The sequence below is a fragment of the Cavia porcellus genome, unplaced genomic scaffold (assembly GCF_034190915.1).
Source record: "Cavia porcellus strain 051 isolate PalLab524CR breed Dunkin Hartley unplaced genomic scaffold, mCavPor4.1 scaffold_24, whole genome shotgun sequence".
NCBI classification, from domain to species: Eukaryota; Metazoa; Chordata; class Mammalia; order Rodentia; family Caviidae; genus Cavia; species Cavia porcellus.
Window position 1 is genome coordinate 28,559,444 of NW_026947507.1, and position 16,583 is coordinate 28,576,026.

The 16,583-nt window shown below is 33.1% G+C and overlaps 1 protein-coding gene across 3 annotated transcripts in view; it reads left to right on the forward strand.

The window, feature by feature from the left end:
• Positions 1-16,583, forward strand: part of Spock3 (SPARC (osteonectin), cwcv and kazal like domains proteoglycan 3) — a 370,986-nt gene that overhangs the window by 240,747 nt on the left and 113,656 nt on the right. For all 3 annotated transcript variants that reach the window (XM_063234792.1, XM_063234791.1, XM_063234793.1), the window contains exons 5-6: positions 166-289; positions 13,817-13,931. In XM_063234792.1, the coding sequence (XP_063090862.1) occupies positions 166-289; positions 13,817-13,931 (239 nt within the window). The remainder of the gene's footprint in view (positions 1-165; positions 290-13,816; positions 13,932-16,583) is intronic.

Genomic DNA, 16,583 nt, shown 5'->3' on the forward strand with positions numbered 1-16,583 from the left:
GATGAATGTACTTCAAATGAGAATAGAGATTTCTGATTCTAGTTAATAGTAAAGAGTTGATGTTACACGAAAGAAAAGTTGTGGCACTATGCATGGATGTTTTTTAAATGCATGAAGCGTGGTGGCTTTTCTCTCTCATCTTTTGTTTTGCTTTGTTTTTGACAGTATGAAAGACGCAGGAGTAGGCCACAAGCAGTGGAGAGCCCTTGCAGCCCCCAGCTGCAGCCTGTGCCCCATGGTCTCCACCAGCCCTGTGTGCGGTTCCGACGGTCACTCCTACTCTTCTCAGGTAGAGAAAAACATTCATTCGGCATAAAATAAGTAACGTGTGTTCATTAAAAGCAGTTAAAATGATCACTTCTTCAATGTGGTTGGCCATGTAACTTATTTATTTGAGTTTTAAAATAAAATGAAAAATTCTACTGGATAGGAATATGCTTCCATGTGCATTTCTTCTATGGCAGTTGTTAAAATGTGAACCTCTAAAATTGAGAACACTCTTATTTTTTTTTTTTTATATTAAAACTAAGATTTCTTGGGCTGGAAATTTAGCTCAACAGCATAAGTGCCTGCCTTGCAATCAGGCAGTAGTGAGTTTGATCCCTGGTACCAATTTAAAAAAAGGAACCTTGTAAAACTAAGATTTCTTTTGTTCCTTCTGTGGAAGATGTCAGACATGTTAGCATTAGATAAAGTTATTTTTATAAAAGCAATGAATGCTTTTTACTTTTTTAAACTTTCGTGTCATCTCCTATATCATCTCATTTTCACCTCCAAAAAAATGAAACAAAACCCTTTTACCAGATGAAAATACTATCAGATGTTTATAGCAAGCCTACAAATATAACACATTTATTTGACATCAAAGGTAAGATTTGGAATCATCTCTCCTTTTACTATCTCTGCTAAAGTTTATATATATATATATCTTTGTTGCATTTGGAACTTTGAAGTGGTATAGAATAATGTTTCAGGTATTTTTTATTATATTATTCTGCCTTTTTACTTGGCATCACATATTGGTAAAATATTTAGGAGTTTTAAAAAATTTCACCTAAGGCATTGTTAAATTTTCTTTTATTATGTCACAGAAAGCAGTATAAGCTCACAACCTCTTACCTGAAAACCTCAGGGCTGGGTACAGAAAATGGGAAAGAAGGTTGATGCAGGAGACACAGAATTGTCTGGCTCTTGAGTCACTAGTCTTTGTCAATAAAGAATGAAACTCATGATTAAATAGTGTGAATAACTTTTGAGTCTGTGTAGTTTTTTTCAGAGTAATGATGAACTACCAATTCTATGTCCCCTATTGACATTTTAGTTTCTTTCCAGAGTATCCTTGACACAAAGGCTAGCCAGAAGAAGCCAGATATTACTAGTCTTGAGTATGGGAGCACATATCCAGGGTGGAGCACAAATCCTGTCTGCAGGCCTTCTTCATTCATGTTTTGCATATCCTGACTTTCTTCCTTCCAACAGCTCGGTTGCAGAGATGAAATTATAAGTGATATCATCATAATATAACTTAAACTAGGTGTGGGAGCTGGGCATCATATGGTCAAAAAGACTTTCTAAAGACCTTAGTTAAAAGGTATTACCAGGATATAACTTTTGAATTATAGCTCGTTACACATAGTGACCAATCTGAAATATTTTACTAGTGTTTACATTCAAAGATCATCAGTTTTTCTGGAAATGCTCAGGATAGAATTTTAAAATTGTGCATGTGAAAATTCAAGTGAAAAGAGGAGGAATTATAGAAAAATAGGGTTGATTTATAAGTATGTTAGAAAAATTGTTTTCTGTAACTATTTTTGTAGTATCTTCTATTTTCCTGTTTTAAAAAAGGGAGTGTAAAAAATATTTAAATCTCTCTTTTTAAAAATCCAAGAATTTATGAATCATTTGAAATTCATTTTGCCAGAAAAATCAAAATATAACTCTGTTTAAGTTTATTTGAGAAGTAATCACTCCTGAAATTGAAAAAAACAGAATGAAGGTTTTTGTCTTGTTACTTCAGGCAAAGTCTATTTTGATTGTACTGTCAAGCTTCAGTAAGAACCAGGAGTCATTCTCCAACACAGAAATCCATATTATACCATGGGTATATTTGTCACTTTGTGTATATTGTACAATTCACTTTCAGCGAGCACGATCTGTAAAAGACTGTACTGTTTTACAACTAAGCAGGATAGCTACAATATAAATCCCCTAAGGAAGACAACAGTAAATTATTTTAAACTCTTTTCTGTCACCCAATGCTTAGCAAGTGGACTAAACAATGGTGAATTACTTAGGAATGAGCATTGCTCATAAAAGCGTGTGTATGTGTGTGTGCGTGTGCGTGTGTGTGTGTGTGTGTGTGTGTGTGTGTACTTGTGCACATGTGCACATAAACATGCATGGGCAAGTTGAGATGGGAAAGTAGAAAGGTTACATATTTTGTACTTGAATGCCAAATGAGGCTCTAGAGATAATGCTTTAATTTGTTTGGGATGGGATGGGCTCTGGGTATAGACACGCAAAAACTCCCCATGATTTTTATTTTATATGACTGGGAACTACTGTTGTATTCCTTCATACTATTGCCTTTCAACTTTCATGTTATACTATCATATGGTAATATTCCATTTTAAATTTCAACATATTATGTTTTATTTTTGTCTTTTACTTTTCCATAATTGAGGCCTGATGTTACTTCCTTGTAATATTTATTAATTCTAGAGACTATATGTAGAGATGTAAGAGAGAGTCCCTGACACGTAATCATTATGTGTTTGATTTACTGCATCTATTTGAATTTAGTATTTCATTGTCCTCTTTCTTTCTCTGAATATTTTACCCGAGCTGCAGTTATTTTATGGTTGGTATGTAATGAGTCAGAAATAAATGTGCAAGTGTTTCTATTTGAATTTTTTTTCCTGCTCAAACTTGATTTGACTGTGGCTCTAAAATGTGAACTTGATCATGATTACAACCTGAATATATTATGATGATTATTTACTTGAAAAAGTTCTTATCATTAAGAGCCAGATGAAATAGTATGGATAAACTATATCACAATATCTCAGATAGAAAAAGAATTAAATATGACATTTAGACCACTAAGTCTTTCATTTAATATCATATGCTGTGAGATAAACATTTGTAATTTAAAAGTTTTAATTATGATGAAATATTTCCTGCCTTATATTGATTGAGTTTTTAACACTAATCTTCCTTACCCACAGGGACATACTTTGAAGTACAAATACATAATTTTTTGTGTTCAATGACTTGGAAAACATGACTTCCTAATTTGGTCATTTGAAATAGAGCAAGAAGTTAAAAGACATTTGCAAAGTACCCTGGGGGGTAGAATATTATTTGAACTTTACAAAAATATCCCAGTGTTTTAGAATTACATCTTAATGACTTTACTTATTTGAGAACTGTTTTTGCATGGTCCATGGCTTTGTGTCTGATACATTCAACACTGATTTCATACAAAGCCTGCCCTCTGCTTTGCACTGATATGAACCATATTTAATCATATCAAATTAAATTATGTAACTATGACATTAATCTGGTAAATAGGCTTTAGGAACCAATATATTAACATAGAAGGAAGCATAAGTTTCATAGGACAAATTCATTCATGAGTTTTAAATATTCAATATGCTGTGGGCACCAATAATTCCTGGGAAACCGATGGACAGAAAACTAAATTAAGTAAAGTAATGTTTTGTTCTCATGGACCAACAGTTATTTATTCAAGAGATACAAATTAATGTCTACTTATCTATTAATATTATATATTAGTGTTAGATGTCATAAATTAAAGGTGAAGTGATATGTTTATTAGCTGAACTTGCAAAATTAAAATTTAATGAATTATGATGCTTATATATTTTCAGGAATATTGCAGTACACAAATAAATTCTAATTATTTTTCTCTGCAATGATATATTTGTTTTTATTATAATTTATGTCTATAGAATATTATGTGCAACAAATTTAATTTTTATAATCAACTATAGCAGTACACTTAAATATAAATGTAAATGTAAAGAAAATAATGTATATACATATTTTTCTTTAAATGAGGTATAAAAAATTGATTTTAAACATGAAAATGTTATGATATTTCTGTAAAAAGACTGTTACTGAGAACTTGTTAAACGGCCAGTTCTAACTTTTCAATTACAAATAATTCCACCTTCCTTTTTTGTGGCAATAGAATAACTTGCTTCTATATTATTCCATGTTTAAATCATTTTTGCAACTTCTATTATGTTTTCAAAATTTTATTTTAATAATGCATTATTAAAATTTCATTTTAATAATGCATGTTCATGAGTTACACTAGAAAATTTGATATCCTTTAGAAATATGATTATCTTTGGGAAATATTCTGCTGTAAATTAATAAGGGCGCACAATACATTGTACAGGTTGACTGTCTACGCTCTCTGCTCTTACTACTTGCCCTTATTTCTCTTTCAGGAGTATGCTTTGTAAATTAATTTACATCTCTCTTTCATTCACATTGATATAGACATAGGTTAATGCCCTGATCTGTTAAAAGTTTTGAATAGGCATATTCAAGTAAAAAGTTTAGGCTATGTTCTTTACTAAATCTAAATTGTTATATTCTTGAGGTTGTAATTCTTAGATATATGTAAGTGGCTGGGTTGAAATTTATTTTAGAAAACTACAATGGTATGCAGGTTTTATATAATTTTTTTTTAATTTCCATAGTTATTTGGACATAATTTCTTTTGAAAATGAATTAGACAACTTGTTTCTGTCACATACTTTTGTTTGTATATATTATATATATAGTATATACATATATATTATATATGTATATATATTATATATCTATAATATCTAAATCTAAAGCATTTTTATGTACTTGTATTTATTCTTCTGGCCAGCTCCATATCACATTAAGAAATGGCTTTTACTCCCATCTGCTCCCCTACATCGTTTTGACATTTACCAGCAATGCAAAAAAAATTATGCAATTTAGTAACTATTCTAAAACCCTTACCTTATTAGATGGAAAGGCAATATCTGACAGTGTTGTGGATCCCTTATTGTTATCTGCATTTTTTTCTCTTAAATCCACAACTGGTCATTGATTTAAGCAAACAGTCTTCCGCCTTCTGATAGTCTTCTAAGAGACCATTGATGCATTGCTCCCAACACTTTTTGCTTCCAACCACTCTAGTTTTACAAACATCACTCGGGGCTAATTTCTGAAGAATTCTCCTATTGCAACCAGTATGGAAATCAGTGTACAATACCAGTTTATTTAAAAATCTTAAAATACATAATAGACGTATGTACACTTGTTGTAGAAGTAGAAATATTAGTGAATACTATTAGAAGTGTTGCTAAAAATAATTAGATAAAAATCAGATAATATTCTAAATATTCTATTTGTACTAATATTAATGTAGAAGAAATATTCTATACTGAGCTCAATCCATAGATAAAGAGAAGACTATAATAGATTAAAACACTGCAGTGACAACTTTGAGTTGGAACTCGGCTTAGAATTCACACAGGTGGCCACAGTGCTATACTTCACAGTAAAACTGCCAGCAAGATCTTGATTGATATATTTATCATGTGTGGATCTTATTTTAATGTCTCCTTTGTAATGTAAGTTATTCATCATTTTCCAACAAAATAATAAAAGAATTACAGGAGGCAATCAGTGAATTTTAAAGTAGCCAAAATCCTAAAACCTTTCCTTATTTTGTAACAGGGAAAATAGGCTATATGCAATGATTAGTGTAGTGTGTTAGATGTTTCCTTATTTCACTATTACAAGTTGTTCTAGTGGACATATTCAGAAAATTTCTAGGATTTTTAAAATATTAACATATAGCAAATGCCTAATATAGGCTACACAGTGTTCTAAGGCAAGTTACTGATGCAAAATTATTTAAGTATTAATCCTTTAAGACATTAAATTCTTCCTTACAGAAGTACTATAAGACATATGCATTAATATTATTATGATTTTAAGGAGAATCTGAAACATAGAGATAATAAATACGAGGATAAATAATATATAATATCCCAAAGAGTAAAATATATATGATGAAAAACAAATACTTTGAAACTACACTATATATTGCATATAGTAATATGCATGAATGTGATATGCTAGCAATAAATATGGCATTATTGTAAGAATGTCATCCTAAAAGTAGTACAGGAAACAAACAAACAAACAAAAAAGCTGTACAGGGGATATTTACTTATATAAGTTATAATCATGTGAATTACGAAATAAGCATGATGAAATGTTGCTGTCATGCCCTTGTCAGTGGCTACATGACCAAACTACACATTTTGTAGCATCTCTCTCCAAACTCCCAGACCCAGCCACCTAAACCAACCCTAAATGATGAACTACTTTAAAGTTTGGGTAACTTTGCCTCAAATTTCCATCTTGCTCTTTCTACATGGACTGAAAATTTAATCCAGGTATAGCAGAATGCATTCATGGCTGCATACATCCTACAAATTGAACCTCAAAAGGCACTATAACTGTATCATCAAAAAATAAACCCTCTGGCCTGTGAATTGAGACTGACTTTAATGTCTGCAAGGTACAATGTGGTATCTTTCATCATTTTGTCTAGAGTTGGTGACGTATCTCTTACCAGCTATTCTCATTGGATATCTCCTGCTACAGGAACGACTTCCTACCACATCTTAACAGATAATGACTTGTGCTTCCCACCTAGGAATGAACAACCAAAGACAGATCCATTTGAAAGAGATCACATCAGTTAGTTGAGGGCTACATGAAGTAGTGACAGTATTTATTAAAATAGTTGAACGTCTCTTTAACACCCTCAAAGTGTAAAGCAACATACTTTCACCACAAAGAAAAATTTGTGCAGTTTTCCATCCAAGAAATACAGTGCTAAAATAAAAATGACACCCTGGGGGGAAAAGTGTTAAAATTAGCGTGACCCTGCAAGTGGGGCTTAGAAATTATTCACAGACTTAAGGTGACAATATATTAAATGTGACCCTGAAGGATGCTGTTAAATAGAATAATAGGCTCTGCTCCTTGTATTTAAAGTGACAACTTGATGGTACACTGTCAGTATTAAGGCCATCTGTCTAAACTGTCCCATCGTTCCAAGCAACCAGGCTAGCAGCGCTCACCCATGCAACAAAATGAGTAAAAAAGGAGGTGGAGAAGGCATCTGAAGGCATAGACAGTTCAGGAACTTGTGCCATTGCATTCTGTTTTTAGACTTCTCTGTGCTATGAGGCAAATTGGGGATGGAACTAACTGGAGAAGGCAGATTCGCAAGTCTGTTAAATGTTAGGCACTTGGAATATTTTTGGAGAGAACCACAAGTTCATTTTCCATAAGAAGTCAAAATACATAGGTGACACAGAACGGCCAGAGAATATTAATATCTTCTGTTTTTCCACTTGTCTCAGGATCTCAGGATCTGGTGTTGTCTCCTGTCATCACAAAAGTGGGTCCAATGATATTAATTAACCTTTTTGATTTCTTCCATTCAAGTCCTAAATTCCATACCTAAATATTTTATTCATGAGAATATAGTTCAAAAGGCACAAAGGAATTTTTGTAAATATGAAGAAGATCAGTTGTGATGCCCATTTTGATTTGAATGGAGTACCGATGAAACTCAATGAGCAGTGAGACCCAGGATTGTAATTACATCCCTAAGGATTCCTTTGGATAAGCTTCCACTTAAAGTACACAGCAACCACAACACCCAGGGTTGTTTTTAGGGAAAGTAACAAAACGTCTTGATTGGTTAAATTAAGTAAATATTCATTACCCTATCCATTACCTGGGGTCCAGCTGAGCTTTGTTCCTTTGAAGACAATAAAATTCAGGAACCTAATTGTTTAACTAAAGTCTTGTCAACAGTTGGAGGGTGAAGGGTGTATATCGTCACACATTCTTTGGATTTACTTTTTAAGAGATGATCCTAATGTTTAACAATGTTAGATGCTCCTTGGTGGTAGAAAACATGGGAGATGTATTAAACTCTGATTACCAACTCAGTTTTTAGTAGATTTAGTGATAATATGCATACTACTATCAAATCACAATCCAAAAGCTAGGCACAAAACACAAGTTAGTTTCAAAAGACACAATAATGGTGGCAGACTTACCTGGCAAAATAGAGTAGCCATACAATAACCAGAAAAGCTGTCAACAGAGGTTTGTAATTTAAAGGGTTCAGGAGGCTTATGAAGCCCTTAAATATGGAACATGACACAGCTTTCTACATATCTTCCAACTGAGCATGCTAGTTTAGGTGATATAAAGCACGATCTATAGTGTCCAAATGAGAAACATACTCTAATACTCAAAGAGGGGCCAGGGATTTAGCTCAGTGGCATAAGCGCTTGCCTGGCAAGCACGAGGTTGTGAGTTCAATCCCTGGTATGCAAAAAAGAAAAAAAAAATGGTTATTACCCAAAGAATGAATTAAGTTGCTGGGGCTACTTTATGGTGATGATGGTTTAAAAGTTAATAGTTTTCCTTTGTTGCTGGAGAGATGGTATTGTGAATCCACCTGGTTAGCGTAAGAATCTTTAGGCAGAGATCAGATCCTTAAATTTGTTATTTATCAGCAACAGGCCCTGAAATGCCAGGATCACTGATTTCTGACAGCAGAAGATGGATGCCTTAGGTTAAAGAGCACATAATTATTTGCTGTATCCTGTCATCCTGTCCAGGCCCCCCAAAGGCCACAACAGTGACCTTCCACTTGGATAAGGCCATCTTTTCTATTCAGAATGTAAATCATAATGTTTTTTAATGCAAATGTTCTCGAAACTCAACTCTCTGGTGGGAAATAAAATGGAATTTTTTTTTTTTCCTGGAATAAGCTCAATGCTTTTCTGTACGAATGGAAGATTTTTACAACCAGAATTCTACCCTGCAGTTTCCACTACTCTGCGGATGACTTTTAATGTGATCACTGGGTTTAGTTCTCTGATTGTGTATGTTGTAATTATGTTATTTCTTTATAGTGATATATCGTGATTGGCAGAATGGATTTAGGGCTGAATCCTATTTTTGTTTCCACCTTTAGTTGTCTTTGCATAGGAACCAGAGTGAGAACCAGAACTCAAGAGGAGGAAGTTTGCATAGAAAGATTTAGCTGTAACTGAGTGTGAAGGAGTCTATTTATGGAAATCCAGGTAGTGTCTGTAACATTTGTTTTCCAAGGGATTGAAGAAATGCATATTAGTCTGAAAAAGATTAAAACAGAGACTTTAAAAAGGTGTGATTCATAACTTGCCTCATTTCCCAAATTGGTTTTTTAATGTAAATGTAAATGTTTATTGCTACAAAAGAAACTATTTTCAGCCTCCTGTTAATCATATATTTGTTCTAAACTGAGCTATAAAATAGTGATTGTATAATGTCCCACTCATATATTCATGATCAGTTACATAATCTTTCATACTTCACTTGTACATGTTTTGTAAAACTATGGCTTTGTGATTTTGATAAACAAAAAGTAGTGTATCAAAACTGCTTTGCATGCTTTGACAGGTAGTGACACCCTGTGAAAGTAGGGCACTGTCAGCTGTATTTTAGCTGATTTGAATTTTCCATGTCTCTGAATAAAATAGATATAGCAAGCAATGTGTTCATATCCTTGCTTTTATATAGAGTAATTTAGTGACAAATTTCCTAAGGGAAATTGTCGATGTCCGCTCCCGGCCGGCAGGAAGGACACACGACAAAGTCTGGTAGTGGACAACCTTTTCTTTTTATTTTCCTTCTCCGTACAGCCTGCCCTGGGTTCTCCCAGCTGAAGCCTCCTCTGGTCCGCTCTCCGCGGCTCCTTTTGGGCTTTTACTTCTGGGCTTCTACCTGGCTTCTTCTTCCGCCCAGGGGTGGCACCGGTATATATACGGGTACAGTGTCCAATCATGTTAAAGTAAGCAAGGCAAGCTGATTGGCTAACATCATCAGTTGCCAGGCAGACTATATTGTTGAGCGGGTTGTTTACGCGGTAAGCAGGAAACTAACGTGCTCGATGGGAGGGGTAATCTACCTCAGGCTTTGCTCTTTACTACAGGCCTCACGTCCGCCAAGTGAGGCGACCGGGCTCGGGGCTGCGGCTCCCAACAGGAAATATGGAAGGATCTTGATAGTTCAGCTCATTCTTTCACTGTCTTTTAGAATGATAGTATCTACCTAATCAGGGCTTTTCATCTTGGCTTTTACTTAGGAGTCAGATAATTCTTTGTTGTTGCAATGCATGTTTTATTGGGGGTAAGATATGGATGCTTAATGTTTAGTTGAACTTCAAGATTATGTTTAGATGTAGCATCAACACCTCACCACCCTAAATGTCTGAAATGTTCCTGAACATGAAGAAAGAAACTGTCCAAGTTTGAGAAGCTCTGATTCCTTTCCCATGGTCATGGTGACAGCATCAGCTAGAAAAATGGTGACATCATTTTTCAGTGATTACTGACTCTGATGATTGAGGTGTTGTCTATGTACTGTAGATTTCTCCTTTACAAGAAACGTATTTTCTTCTAGTTGGCTGAGTTATTAAACAAACGATTACATGTGTGTCAAAAGTTATTCTGGTGCCTTGATTTTCATCATAAGTCACAATTTAAATATTCAGTACTGACTGCCTTAATCAGGAATGAATTAATCATGCCTTTCTCTACAGTATTTGCATTTTTGGTAATTATAGACTAATGAGTGTGCCCTTTATGTGATATTTTAGTTCACTTATACCTTGATAAATATTTCAGCTTTGTGATAATTAGGTAATATTGAACATTATTAATTAGAAGTTCAATCTACAGAGATAGCTTAAAATATTTAAAAGTTGTTTTAATTTCCTAATATTCTTTGAATAAAATTCTTTATAAACTTATTATACCCAAATATCAGAATTAAACAAAACTGAACATTTTTATTACAATTAGCTAAGCTCATATGATAATACACACAGGGCATGTTTGTTGTACATCTGATTTTGTTGCCTTTGCCAGAAATGTAGAGAGGAAAGAAAGTGTCCAGTAGAATTGCTTCATTTATGAAGTAATTTTGCAAAGCTACAATTTCATAAAATCATCTAAATCTTAAAAACGATGAATTTTCAGTAGCAACAAAACCAAAGAAAACTTTCTAGAATTAAAGCTTTTTAATGAAAAATTAATTACGTTTTCATAAATACTGTGCTCTTTGTGTAAATTATTTTCTTACAATATAAAAAAGAATGATTATCTTTAAAGTAGAAAGTATGATTGCCCATTATAACAAACTAGCAATTTTTGTAATTTTGTTTTTCATTCAATATTACCCAGATATTTGTGTTCTTAATACAAAAAGCTCAGCCTCATATAGAACATAGAACATATGTAAAATGTAAATCAGGTTGACATGCACACATTTGAAAAGCTAGCACATATTTGAAGAGAGCACTTTTTTTAGTGATAAAAATATACTATAGCATAGTTGAGCATGAAGGCTCATGCCTGTAATTCCAGCACTGGGGAGGCTGAGGCAAGAGAATCCTTGCAAGTTTGTGATCAGCTTGGGCTATAAAGTGGGCTCAAGACTAGCCTGGAACGCATAATAAGTACCTGTCACAACAAAAGAAAACAAAAATACAACAAACACACAAAACACACACACACACACACACACACACACACACACACATATGTGTGTGTGTTGGTAGTAAGAATTAAAAATGTTGACTTTTACCTTTCCGCATTCTTAAAGCACTGAAAATCATTCTTGAATTTTTTTTCAATTATGTCATGAGTCAGAACTTTTATATGACCAGGGCCAGAGTATGGAAATAATAAGACAGCAGAAATTACAGAAAAACATTAAATGGAAAGTTTGAAACTTTCATATAACTAATTTGATTTTCATGAAGCATTAATAATTGTTTAAACATTTCTACTTTTAACTAGATTTTGGACATTTTTAAATGACATCTAAGATTCATTGGGATTTTACATGAAAAATTAATGTTTTTCAATTATTGAAACATTTACTTACTATTGAAAGGATTTGTTCTCCTAATGGGTTCATATTCTGCTTCAAACACGTACAAAAGTTTTAATAATTTTACTCATTTATTGTAGGGCTACTGAAGAATTTTTTCCTGTCCATTAAAGATTTGACAAGGTAAACTAAAATGTTGTAGAGCTACGAGTAATCTCATTAGCCGTTGAATGCATTCGGTGCTACTTGATATCAGCTGAAGCTGAATTAAATTAGTCACTGGTGCATTTGCCAAATTGGAGCCAGAAAGTCTACCCTAATTAATTTTAAAATAATTTTCTCTCAGTAATTTATGGAGTAGCCACTGAAGAAATCACATTACTTCGGAACTAGCAAGATCTATTTCTTTTAGAGTAGGAAGATAATTATTGCCTCTTAAAAATGTCTTCTTTTAAAAAATTTTAAACTCGTGTCATATCTGTAGTTATAAAATGTAATCATAAGAAGGAATGAAAGATATGCTTAAAATTTTACATGGTGTTTACATAAAAATCAAACCAAAGGAAAACTAAGCTAAAATGCAGTCCTGTCTGGTAACAATTTTGATGATTTCTACTTAAATCCATTTTCAACTTATAGTAAAATATGCTAAAATCTTGCTTGATGATAGTTAAGGCATTGGGGGAAAAGTAGCTATTTGATTATTAGATATTTTGCGACTAGATATTATAGATGGGAAACTTGAGATGAGGACATTTCAGAAACTGGCCCTAAATGCCACACCTTGGAAACTATATTCATAAAATGCAAATACAGGAATTGCTTTCTTAATCCTATACCATTCATTTATCTTTTTCTATAACACATATAAAAGAATCATAAATGTACCATTGCCATTTTCTTATGGCTTCTAATCCTATGGTCATATAAGCTTGAAAGAGATGCATGCTATATTGTATCATTTTAGGGAAGCAAATGAAATAATCTCAAATGCTTACAGAAACAATCATATGTTAACATGACACTTATAGAGAAGTGTATTTAAAGACCATTGCATGTGAAGATAAAAACACCACTGAAAATTCTTCATAACAAAAAACATATGTATACAAAAGTATTATGTACACATATTACATTAATAATACATAGTATGTCTTATACATTTCCACATAAATGTTATACGTATTTTGCTTTTTTTATATAGGCAGATGTATATTGCTTCTGTGTGTGTATATGTGTTTGATTTGCAGTGGTATATGGGAAATCATATGTAATCAGAAGAATTTTATAAGCCTATCAACTCACAAATATATATTTCACAATTGTTTAACTCATGAGATCAGATCAGCAATTTAGGGATGTGGAGTGATTGGCTAAAGACTGATATATACGAACTGTGTCCAAAATTCATAATCCAGGAAGAGAAAAAGAGTTTGGCTCCTCAAGTGTCTAAAAAAGCAAGAACATATTTATACTGGAGTGCAAGAGCTGTACTATTGAACTCTGTCCATTTGGTCATAAAATTCTGTACTTAAGTGGTGACAAACTAAGAAAAAATTGTAATACTCTAGTATTTCTCGCTGACTGCTGTACCAAAATGACCCATATAACTGCATTCCTGACTCCTTCATGGAACAATAAATAATATATGAGTGTGCAAAGTTGCCTCTTCATATTGCAGATAAATTATCTAAAAGGAAGAGTTTTAAGTCATTTATATCCACTTACTTTTTTCTAAATATTTCTTGATTTTTCTAGTGATATAATGAAATGTTGCTAAATTAATATATATTTTTGTTTTATTTTTATGCAGTGCAAACTAGAATACCAGGCGTGTGTCTTAGGAAAACAGATTTCAGTCAAATGTGAAGGACGGTGCCCATGTCCTGCTGATAAGTCCACAAGTACAAGCAGAAATGTTAAAAGAGGTGAGTGATGAAAGTGCATCCATATTTCTACATTCATCCCACGCAATTAAGATGTTTTGCAGGAAATTTTAAGACAATAAATCCAGTTTGCTTTTGTGCATATACCTAACAGTAATTATATTGCCTTGAGCTTGTTTTCCATTATCCCCAAATATTATAGCAAATAATTGTTTTTATTTTTATACTTATCAAATTAATGGAAACCTATAGAAAAGTATTCATTTTTTTATGTGCTCACGTATATAAGTAATCTAAAATTATACCTTTAATAAATCATTGTGGTGGGCTGGGGATTTAGCTGAGCGGCATAAGCGCCTGCCTTGCAAGTGGGCAGTCGTGAGTTTGATCCCTGGTACTGATAATAAATAAAATAAATAAATAAATCATTGTGGCAATGCATGCTTTTGGTCTCTAAGATCTCGTTTTTAAATATTTTTATGTTTTTGGTCAGGGATCTGGTAAATGATAAAATATTTTCATTTAAGTAACATCGTTTAATGACTACTGTTCTGCAGGAAAATATTTTCCCTATATTGAATCATCACGTATAAAATAATATCATAACTTAATCACCAATTATTTGATATTAAATTAAAGCAACAAGTTTGTCTTGATATCTATTGTGATATAAAATTTAAAATTTTAAAAGATGTTTTCTCCTTTACATTGTATTAGTTTTATATTTGAGATTTTGTTTATCCTTAAAAAAAAAGATTCCCTGATTGCTAGATTCATCTCTACAAATCTATATGAAGAAGGAAGAGCAAGGAATAGATTTTCTGAGACAAAAACTATTTTACACAGCACTATCATGAGCCTTTGTCATGCGTAATTATCTGACACTTACAACTCATTAACTATAAACTGTATTTTTTGGTATGGCATTTTGGTAAATATTCTGTCACTGTGAGAAAATATGTGACATAATCAATTTAGAAGCCAGAAAGGCTTATCTTGGCTCAGAGTTCCAGGGGTTTCTGTCAGTCACTTGGCTTTGCTGTCCTTGGGCTGTAGTATGGTGCATGATGTATCTCAGGAGTGCTCTGTAGATGATCTGCTATCCTCCTGGAGGCCCCAAAACAAAAAGAGTGACAATAGGGGTGACCCCCAGCAACTCCTCAATGACACTGAATCATCCAACTATGCCCCACTCTTAAAGGTTCTGCCACCAACTAGTAGTGTCACTGGTTGGAGACCAACATCTTTGGCAGATGTTCTAGTTCCCAACTATAGCATGTGATACAATTGCTAGCCCATGGTATATTCTCATAATTAATATTTTGCTACATATATGATTTATTAATTTCATTGTCCCACTTGTATTGGACTTTCTCATATTGTCATATTCAAGATACAGAATTCAAATAAAAATGTTAGAACATTTTCTACAGTAAAGCAGCTTCTCAGTTTCGCTGTTTGCAAGTAAATTAGTTGATTTGAAAGTAATGACAAATCAGTGCTCAATTAGCAGGTCACGTACAAGACAACATCAAATAGAGAAAGAGGCGAAGATGCCTTCTAGAATCTCTATTCTTTACACCTCACTTTTTCTGCCTTGCAGAGCTATAAACTCCACTTCTGGGATTACTTACTTCTATGTTCTCCAAACCCATCATTCCAATCTATTCTCTCCAAATCACTCCAAATAAGGATTTTCAACATCTTCTGGAATATATGATTCAAACTTCAAAAAATTTACCACTAATTATATTTTTATTTTAACTGAGATTTTTTGATATTTGTGCCTTCCCCACCCCCAATCACAGGTGAATACACTTTTACAGTTAAGAATCCATTTTCCTCGGATAGTCTACTCAGGCATGAATTACGTTCTACTATATTTAATATCTATGTCTTATTCTTCCACTTGAGGTTTTAAGAATGTGTAGTCTCAGTAGGTGTATACATGTAATATATCAGAGACTTTCAGCAATAATTCTCTGCAGTATAATTTCCTGCTTTTAGGCGTACTTTTGAATGAAAAGATAGATTTGATGTTGTACCAATTAATCACAAACTCATAAACTAGAAAAGGAACACATATATTAAACATGAAAGGTAACACATCTGAGAAGAGGGCCACTTGAGAGTAAACCATATTTGTGTCTAAAGTTACTTCAGTTTTCTGTACAGCATTTATATTAACATGTCAAGAAGGAAACTTTAAGTGATATCATCAGGGGATAAAGATCATTTGTGTTCAATTGTGCGTAGAAAAAGAATCAAGAATTTAAACTAATCCTGCTCTGACAGATTGTCAAGCAGAGTAAGTACAGGATCTTGCTAGCTACTGTGGAAAAGCTGTACAGAGAACTTTGTATGTCATTTCTCCATGTGCCAAAGGCCGAGAGACATGGGAAATGTAAAACTGAGTTCAGTATCATTTCTAGTCTTTCAAGTGTCATTTATATTAGAAGCATGGCGTGGACAGACTTAAAGTGAAGGAAATTCTACTTAATATCATTCCTGTTCTAAAGAAGTAAGGAAGAATCTACTAACTGAGAAATACTTTTAAATATTTCTGACTTCCACCTTTTGAGGACAAATTGATACCATTGTTTCCTTTCACTTTGCTAATTGCAGAACAAACCCTTTATATCTATTTAAATTACATTTAAAGCTAATAAAAACTGATTTTCTTAGGAAGGAAGG